General features: G+C 41.1%; 1 protein-coding gene across 3 annotated transcripts; it reads right to left on the reverse strand.

Moving 5' to 3' along the window:
* Positions 1-5,758: 5,758 nt before the first annotated feature.
* On the reverse strand, positions 5,759-9,206 carry LOC104601822 (small ribosomal subunit protein eS25y). Of its 3 annotated transcripts, none has more exons than XR_016079615.1 (5): positions 9,050-9,206; positions 8,864-8,938; positions 8,428-8,562; positions 6,692-6,861; positions 5,759-6,096 (listed from the first exon to the last, which is right to left on the reverse strand). XR_016079615.1 is itself a non-coding variant. In XM_010265303.3 (5 exons), exons 1-4 carry the CDS (start codon positions 9,050-9,052, stop codon positions 6,748-6,750), a joined length of 327 nt encoding a protein of 108 aa, XP_010263605.1. In that variant the 5' UTR covers positions 9,053-9,206; the 3' UTR covers positions 5,759-6,429. The 3 variants fall into 3 exon arrangements, 2 of the variants coding, with proteins under 2 accessions (XP_010263605.1, XP_010263604.1); XM_010265303.3 differs by having other exon boundaries at positions 5,759-6,429; positions 6,748-6,861; XM_010265302.3 differs by having other exon boundaries at positions 5,759-6,440; positions 6,748-6,861.
* Between the last annotated feature and the right edge of the window lie 533 nt (positions 9,207-9,739).

Below are 9,739 nucleotides of genomic sequence, written 5' to 3' on the forward strand. Positions count from 1 at the left end.
CTATGGCATTGTAGGGAGATGGGGTTGCGACTACTAGAAATGTGTGCTCGAACCTCGCTATGTTCGGCCACATGCCGACCTCCACAGGTATTGAAACTCGCCCTAGGGGTCTGACTTCCTCGCCGTTGAAGCCTACCAAGGGGGTATCCGTCGGCTTTAGGTCGCTTTCCTGGAGCTGGAGCTTGTCGAAGACGTCCTTGTATAGTATGTCGGCCGAGCTACCTGAGTCCACTAGGACGCACTTGACTTCGAAGTCATTGAGCCTTAGCTTTATCACCAAGGCGTCATCGTGCGAATGCTGGACCCCGCGTGCATCATCCTCCGTGAAATAGATTGGCTCTTCGATTCTAGGTCGCTTCGGTGGGTTTTGCTCTTCTTTTTATTTCACGGACTGAAGTTCGTCCTATTGCCGAAGTGCACCCTGCGATGATGGACCCGCCAGTAATCATATTGATGACTCTGCGGATCGGCCTTTCCTCAAGCAACTGTCGTGGCGGCTGCTCGCTTTGTCTACTGCTGGACTCGGGAGCATTCTTTCTCTGGTCCCCCTGCCAGTCTGGTTGGTAGTCTGCCTGGCTTCTTCCTTCTTGTTGTATGAAGTTCTTCAAATACCCGCGACGGATGAGCTCCTCTATCTCATTGCGGAGGTTTCTACAATTCTTCGTACTGTGTCCGTGGTCTCTGTGAAAGTGACAGTAGACGTTCCGATTTTTGGTTGCAGGATCTCCCCTTAACCTAGGTGGCCACTTGACAAAGGAGGAGTCTTTGATGGCCCTCAGGATTTCGCCTCACTTAGCATTGAGGGGTGTGTAGGTCATCGTTTCAACAGGTGGGGTTCTGGAGCGCTGACCTGACTTGTGAGATCACGAAGGAGATTGGCTCCCAGACTTGTTTCCTCCCCTGCTCGGAGACTTGCTCTTTCTTCTCTTACGACTGTCATTACCGGTATTGTCACCATCTCTTTTTATTTTCTCAACTGGATTGTCGGTCTTCGGATTCATCTCTTCCTCGGTTCCGATGAACTAGTCGGCGAGCTTGAGGAATTCCGTGATGTCTTTTGGCTTGTTGGCCACCACATGCCATTTGAATTCCCTGTGAGTTATGCCCTTCTTTGCTGCCGTGAGCCTCATCGCTAGGTCTAGATCTGGGATCTGCAAGCAGGTGTCATTAAAGCGCTTGATGTAGCTTCTAATGGACTCCCCTTGTCTTTGAACTACATTAAGGAGGCTCTCTTGGGACCTCGAGCACTTCTTGCTGGTGATCAAGTGCGAGGTGAATAACTCCACGAATTGTGCCCAACTCTTGATTGATCCTGGTGCGAGGTTTCGGTACCATGTGCGAGCTACTCCTTCGAATGTGGTGGAGAAATCCACGCACATGCAGGACACATCAGCCCCAGCTAGATGCATCTGGGACTGGAAGGAGTCCATGTGGTCGTTAGGGGATCTTTGTAGCGATCCCCGGAGAGTAGAGGAGCGATCTTTGTAGCGACCAAGCTCGCCTCTTCTTTACCTTTAATCTGTTCTTGCTGGTTTGGCCTCGCGAGCTGGCTGTTCTGAGCTGAAGTTCGGCGTGCCTTGCAACGCTTTCGTTGCTGCTTCTTCATCGGCTCTACATTGGTGCTACTAACCTCTGTATGGTCTGGTACTGCTCTGCTACGAGGTAGCTCTTGGTTCCTTTGGTTTTGAGGCTGACTGTCGCGGATAGAAGGGCCTTGCCTTGAGTTCGCGGCCAGAACCTCGAACCGGTTACCTACGAGCGATCCACCTTCTTGATGCGAACGCCGAGGAAGAGTAGCTCTATTGGGTTGAGTGTCCTCGGACCTGTTTCCGATGTTGCCTTGTGAAGCAGGAGGGGTGATCTGTTCGTCTCTCCTCCCACGAGGTGAGACTTGGCTCCCGAGAGGAAGTGGAACCTAGGAAGTCTCCTCGCCTCGATGGGGAGATTGAGTGATGTTTTGCGGGCGAGGTTGGTTCTGCTGAGTTGCAGGGCGCCGGGTGGAACCGGCTGCTGACTTTGCGGTAGTGGAGGGAATTGCTGCTGGTAGTATTGGTAAAACACATGTTGTTGGTATGGCTGGAATTGTTGGACCTATTGCATTTGGACATGAATGATTCGCACGTAGTGTACCAGGTCGTTAAATTGGGATTTCCCGACTCTGGGGGGAACCATAGACGGTTCAGCGAAGGTTGCGCCCACCACTGGAGGGAGCGGGGTGTTTACCTGTGTAGTAGCTTGCGGTATAGCCAGTGTTGGGACCCCAGCCGCAGTGAGCGGTATGGTGAACTGACCAATGCAGACTGATGGAAACTGAGGTTGCCCCCCAAAGATGTTCATTTCAGTGCTCTGTTCGGTGTGACTAGAAGATGCCATTGATTTCAGATGGGCTGTTGATTGTGAAGAAGGCTTTTTCGATGGTCTTCCCACAAATGACGCCAATTGATGTAGCGTGATCTAACTGCTCCCTGCTGGAGGGTGATCTAGCTTCCTGTCGGACAACGAGTTAGGTAAATTTGCAGAACAAGATCAGAGAACCCGGGGTGGCTAGCCCGGTGAGGTCGCTCCGATGCTTAAGTTAGTAAGCTATTGCGAACTGAATAGTTTTAAGAATGTAGAGAGCTAGAGAGCTAGAGAGCAGAGAAATCACGCGTACCTTGTGCCATCGGGGTTGGAGCCTTTATATAGTTGAGTCATCGTGGGTTTTGCAGATCGGTTCCGAGATCTTCGTCACGATGGGATCCGTTTCCTCTTTAATTGGGAAATAACGCTATCAACTGATAAAGCTTATCAATTCCTCCCGAACCGGGCGGGGAGGAGATAAGGCTTGCCGTTATGCAACGTGATCCCGCGAGGTTCGGGGTCTGTTGGAGAGATTTTCGAGATCGTCACGTAGTGGTCTGAGTCAGTATCCCCGAGCTGATACTTTTTAGTTCTGAACTGGATTGAATGCCGAAGTGCCTTGGGGCCGAGGTGATCCTGTTGCGACCTTGTACCAAGGTGTCCTCGTCCCAAGATGACCTTGTCCTGAGGTGATCCGTACCGAGGTGGTTGAATATCCCGAGCTCGATCTATTGCGGACTAGGCATGTTAGGCTGAGCTATCATCTCTTAGTCAGGTCGTGTCCATGTGTCCCCTTATTACTAGGTCGGGCCAAATCACCCTTCATCAGTTGTCTAAGGTTTATTAGTTCAATTTTTATTCAGCCGGTGAAGTGTTTCTTTTTCTCTTTGTAATGTAATCATTCATTTCTGCTATGCTTTTTTGGGGGGGTAAAGTTTCTGCTCTTCTCTATTTCTACTAAGGAATCCTTTTTTTAGTTCATTAGTTTTTTTTGCCTCTTTTTATGTTTTCATCTGTTCGTGTTGTGAACCGAAGAACTTGTTATATAGTGTTTGAGGAATATTGGCTTGAGCAGGGTAACGTGTTTCTATATTAACTTCTTGTGCTGGCTGAATCGCACCCATAAACCAACACCATCTACCTAGCACCCTCAACATGCACCATAGCTGTAGAATTTTTCTATTTCTTGTATTTTTTGTGTTTTTTCTGTATTTTTTAGAATTTTTTGTATTTTATTCTTATACTTTTTATGTGTTTTATACTATATTATTTTTGTATTTAGATAGTTTTATTTTCTGTATTTTTTCTGTATTTTATTATTATTATGCTATTTTTTATTATTTATTAATATAATTTTTATTTTTAATTTATTTATGACATCACGGGTCAAATTGTTCAACCCATACGGTTGAACTACCCATCTTTTTTTTTTTTTGATAACAAGTAAATTCAAGTAAATTGGTCAGAAGGGAGGTGAAAAAGACCCAAATTCTACAAATTATTCTGTATCCTTGCTCTAGTTTAATTTATTAATCTTATGCAATATCCAAATCCGTAGGACATAAGTTTCAAGTTAAATCAAATCTGAATAGTTTTACTACTAAGTAAATAATTACGGGGAAGCGTTGGCGGAGTATGGATCCAAAAGTGTTTGTGTCACTATTATCATTAATCAATGCGCCCGAGTCTAAGCGTCTTCTCTTCTGTCAAGAACAAGGTTTTTAAAACCGAATTAGATAATGAATCGGTTAGGGTCCGGTATTCAGGTCGAACAGTTTGACCATTTGAATCAAATAGATGGTTTGTTCTGACAAAATAATTAAAATTAAAAAAAAAAAAATTAAATCGGTAAAAAGTAAATCGGCCAAATCATTGAACAGTTCAACTGCCTAAGTCAGTGGTTTACTGATCAAATCAACAGTTTTTGAGAAAATAACGGTTCTAGGGTAAAATGGAACTAATCACCTGACTGATTTCCGGTTTTTCCAGTCTGACCGTCTGGTCTGATCCGATTTTAAAAACCGTGGTCAAGAATGCATAATCCGAACATAGGCCCTGGATGTAGATGTGTGGATTTACAGAATTAGGAATCAATGCAACCAAATAGGTTTACTCAACTAATCCTAAAAGAGATACTGCACTCCTAGATCTCAAAATTCAAATAATAATAATAATAATAGATCCAGGAGCAGGAGTATCTTATGAATTCGATGTTCGGGTTTCTCATTTCGAAGCTTCTAAGATTTTCGTCCTCTTTAATCTACCAACCAAGGCCAAGGGTAACAGAGGATTCTTCTTAACAAAAGCTGTAACGATGAAGCGTTCCATCCAATACATAGTGACGTCCTTGGTAGGTTTGATTTTGCACCTGGATCGGCCCCCAATATACAAAAAGAAAATATATTTAAATTAACAGGCCCAAAGCCCGGCCCGGCCAAGCCCAAGCCGCTATGCCACAACTAAAATCCGGACAGGTAATTATTCCTCATTCTTTCGGTTCCAATAGACCGGCAAAATCCAAAAAGGAAGGCTGATGTTATGCATGGAGCTGCGGATTTTTTTTTTTTTTGTACACAGCTCTTTCCTATCTAATCATCATGCTGCAGAAGGCTTTGTTATATTGACTTCCAATCACAATTTGTTGCAGCAATAGGAAAACAATATACAGTTCAAGGCCCAAAGCAAGCAGAGGAATGGGCCATGCTGAACACGTTACAGTGGGTTTTAAATTCTGGTTTAAAATAGGTTCGATTAGTCTCAGAATCAAATAATCCTGTATCATAGATATCTCTATAAAACTGCAAAGAGATTGGATGGATCAAGCCTTGCTAGAGCAGCATGAAACTCTTTGAGAGTTGCAATCAAGGTTTAAAGTATCAATACATCGTTCCGGGACCTCTCCGATACACCCCTATAGTGGATGTATCAGGGGTCTGTCCGGTTCAGGGGGTGGGGCCCTAAACCGACCCCCCTGAACCAGTTTCATAAAAATAAAAAAGTAAATAAAAAACAGTAAACCTTGGTTGTAACCTCTCAAGTAAGAAGATAATGCCATGTACTTGCTTATAAAGTAGCACATCAATCTAGACAAGGAGACTTCAAAATTCACAGTTTCCCCACCCAGCTGGTGGGAATACTTTGCCCAAGATCAGGAGATGTAATTTCGGCTCTAGTGTTTTTATTCTTCCGCCAAAAAATAAGAATAGAAAAAAAAAAGGAAAGGATACGATCACAAGTGCTGTAATTTCATTTTCACCGCAAGCGCAACTGAAAATGCTGCGCTCATACAAGTCTTACATTGGTAATTCAAACGGATCCATATATATTATTTTTGGACGAATAGATCAAAACAAGAAAAGTCAGTCTTGCATATTGAACCAATAGCTTTTTAGGGTTTATAAGGCTGCATTTGGCATTCTTTATTTTAAAGATTTATTTCCTTTTTGCAATTAAAACTTAATTGTTCGTAAGAACATTGTAATTGCAAAAAAGAGATCAAAATAAGGAAATAAATTGCAGAATGTAATAACAGTGGGCGTTCATTAAGTCTAACCACAGTTAGGGCCCTACATTGAGTTGCATTATCATAAATATCCCTACCTCCTTGGATATCTGAACTTAACACTCTCAAGACTGTCCCTTGCAAGATGGCCCGGATTAGCTACGTGGTTAATTGCTCATAGAGACTGCATGAACTAACACTGCACAGTACAGATAAACAGGAGTTTGCAAGTTGGCCGAAGCATATCCCTATTCCTTACCAACCCCATGTCCTATCCCTTTGTCCAAGCACACAGTATTCAAGGTCCAACAATTGCTTAACACATCAACATTGGTACAGTCCCCCTTTGACATATAAGCAACGCCTCCCACGGACTAGAAAGGGCAAACGAGAACTCTGGGCCTGCACACGAGGTCATGATCAAATGCCACTGACCTTGGTATAGCCATTCATCGAGCCCTGTGCAACAGGCCAACACAGCAACGGGTAATCTTTCCACTGCACAATCTTACTCCGTGACAACATGGCTTTCATGTAAATGGCCCACATCTAATGTCGCCCCAGGAAAGTAGCCTCAGATGTTTCTCCTGTAAATGAGCTTGTTATGGCCCAATAAAGCCGTTAGTGTGAACCATGAATTTTCCATAAACCACGCAGGACTGGAGAATATCATGATAACCACCCTACGTTACATAAATCATTCAGCATTCTAATTAAACATAAAACCACCAAAACAGCATTTCTGGAGACCTTGTAATGAAACCAAATAATGATATTTGTGAACAACTCAAAATTCACAACATAATTCTAAGAAAAATAAAGGTACTTCTTTCCAACTCAACACTAAACAAAGACGTTAAACTAACATAAAAGTAATATTTAAAACATAAAACAATGCAAAACACCTAAGTATTGGTCGCCCTGGTGTAAATTTGCTGGCTTGCATGGGCAGATACCATCCTGATCAAACCTCTTGCCATTAATTCCCTAATTGCCCTCCTTGCAAGTGATCCATTAATCTGTGAAGCCATCAAAATAAACAAAAGATGAAAACAGTAACAATAACACACTACACGGGAATTCAATCAATTTCATGTTAATCCAGAGTCCAGACCTAAATGAAAATATAATTTTTTTATGGTCCAATCTCTGCAGTTATCACTTAAGCTAGCTCCATATTTTCTTTGATAAATCTTAAATTAGCTAAATATAATAAACACTTGGAAATGTTGAAAATACACTTTAACTTAACATAAACACAGTCGTGTGCATTACTGAAGGATGACTTGTTCCTGGAAGTCCACATCAAAATGAATCTATGATGCGGACACGAGTGCCATTTTCAACATTGAGATAAATTGTTGGGTATAGAAAGCCCACATATTCCATTTGTGTCCAACATTTCTTCATAAAGCCACACGGGTTCCAAGTCAAAAAATGTCTGACAGCAGAAATTTATAAGGACTAGTTTCTTATGTATAACATGTCAAATCAATAATACAATAGTGATGACAATTAATCAATTATGTCAGAGAAAACAAGAACTTAACAAAGCATTGTCCCAACCTTATGGAATCAGATAAATAAAGCCTATTTGGACATTACAACAAGTCCTCAACCCATATCTAGCTACCGCAACCTATGTTCTTCTTGGCCTGCCCCCAAACTCTTCTGGACCATTCAACTTGCATTAGATGAATGGTAACTGATTAAACGGTTTACAAGTTCAGATGACCGATTACATGAGGCTTTATCTCGACCACACATTTTACGTTACAAGCAGTAACTATTTTAGACGAGGTCTTTTTCCTATTTTACGTTAACTAGATATCAGTAAAATGAACTGAATGTCATTTTAACCACCACCTTATTGAAGATTCATAGACCTTCCCAGGAAAGAAAAAAGAAGAGGATGAATCAAGGCTCTGTTATCATAAATACAGTCTCAAATTACCAAGTATCTAATAGTACAACAGTACAAGTAAATTACCAAGTATCAAGGATCTATTATCACAAAGAGCATGAACTATCGATTACCTAATTGTCTCAAATTGTCTATTCTTCAATAATAAGCTACAATATCTAGCCATATGGTACCAACCATGATCTTGAATGCTGTATAATAATGAAAAGTTTTGCAAAGGCTATGGCAACAAAGTGGTTCAAATTGCCAGTGAAAAGTTTTGGGTGATGAAAGTATCTGTTCAAATTAAAAGACAGTTGCATATCATGTTTCTTGTACACAAACAATTTATAGTAAAAGAATTTTTCTAATTTGTAACTTTCATGAACTTAAATGAATTGAATTTTAATGCCACACTCGTTTACTCTAATTCATAAGTGTTCTTTTACATTGTCATTATTTTTTTGTTCAGAACTCGTTGCAGCAGAAAACCACTCAATAAGAAGACGTACAAGGAATGCCCATGGACCCATTAAGGTGAAACCAGTAACCAAAATCGCAATTTACCAAGACTAATGGTTAAAAGAATGGGAGCTTAAGCCAACAAGTTTTTTTTTAAAGGTCAATGAAATTTACCCACAATCTGTCAACAAGTTTTTTTTTAAAGGTCAATGAAATTTACCCTCAATCTGTCAGATAGAATGGAAGGAGTGATGAGCTTGTATTTAGGGGCCTCAGAGAGGAGCTTGTCGTAGGTAGCCTGGTCAAACAACACCATGTTGTTCACCTTCTCCTTCTGCTTTCCCTTGCTCCACTTCTGCATTGTCGACAGAACAAAATTCCAGTATAAAAGATCTAATAAAAAAAACAAAGATCCAGTTCGTAAATGAACGAATCAATACAGAAAGTTGCCGAAGGACATAATGAAGAAAATAAAATTAGCGAAGTGGTATCAAAATGGAAAAGTAAAATGGAGACTGCAAAAAATATCGAAAATTTTAACTTTTAATGTCCAAACATCAGAGGAACAAAAAAAACAGAGAAGCAGAGATAAAAAAAAAAAAGAGCATCGTGTGTAAACAAAAGATGGATAGATATAGGATTTCATTCTATCAAACCTTCTTCTTCTGTTTACCACCGCCAGACTTGGCAGGCTTGGAAGATGGAGGAGGAGCCTTCTCCTTCTTTGGGGCCTGGAAAAGCAAAATAGTAAGTTTTCTTCGGTGTCAGTCTCGTTCTCATTCAGCTAAAATGTAGAAGAATGAGTCAATTCATAGAATGGAGTGTGAGAGTAGAGTACGCACCATCGAATCTGAAGAGGAGGGAGTTGCCGAGGGCAAAGATTCGAGTTGCTGCGAGTGGAGAAGGAGCTTCCGCCGTAGAAGGATGAAGAAAAACCCTAAAGTTCTAATTAGGTGCTTTTATACCGCATGTATACGGGACGAAAACAATTCAGCTTTTTAGGGCAAGCAATAGACTGGGTCGTGGGCCGCGTGAGTAGATAAACAATAGGCTGGCCCACTTCGAAGCAGGAGACGTAGTAGAACTGTAGAAGTAGGACTAGGGAGGCGTTCGCCGTTCGGGGCTTCGGGTCGGGCGTCTATGAAATTTTTATTTTTTTCGGTCGACCAAACTTTCGTTACGGATTGTATCAGCCGATATGTATCGTATCGGTTGGTAAGGATTTTTTTACCATTTGTTTTAAATGTTAAATAACCTTAGGATTCATTTGGTTCGTGGACAGAATCACCTATTCTTTACGCCTGTTTGGTTCAATCAGGAGGAATCAGAATTGGATTTTGATTGCTATTGTTTGGTTCATTGGAAGTTGGAATCGGAATCAACTGAAATTTTTAATTTTGTATTAATCTATTTAATATTTTATTACTAATATTTTATGAATATATAATTATTATTTTATTGGTACTTAATAATTAATATCTTAGTATTTATCATTTATTTATGCATATTTTATTAACATATCATTATATTAT

This window comes from Nelumbo nucifera, chromosome 1 (assembly GCF_055504915.1).
Source record: "Nelumbo nucifera cultivar China Antique chromosome 1, China Antique-T2T, whole genome shotgun sequence".
In the NCBI taxonomy this organism is placed as follows: Eukaryota; Viridiplantae; Streptophyta; class Magnoliopsida; order Proteales; family Nelumbonaceae; genus Nelumbo; species Nelumbo nucifera.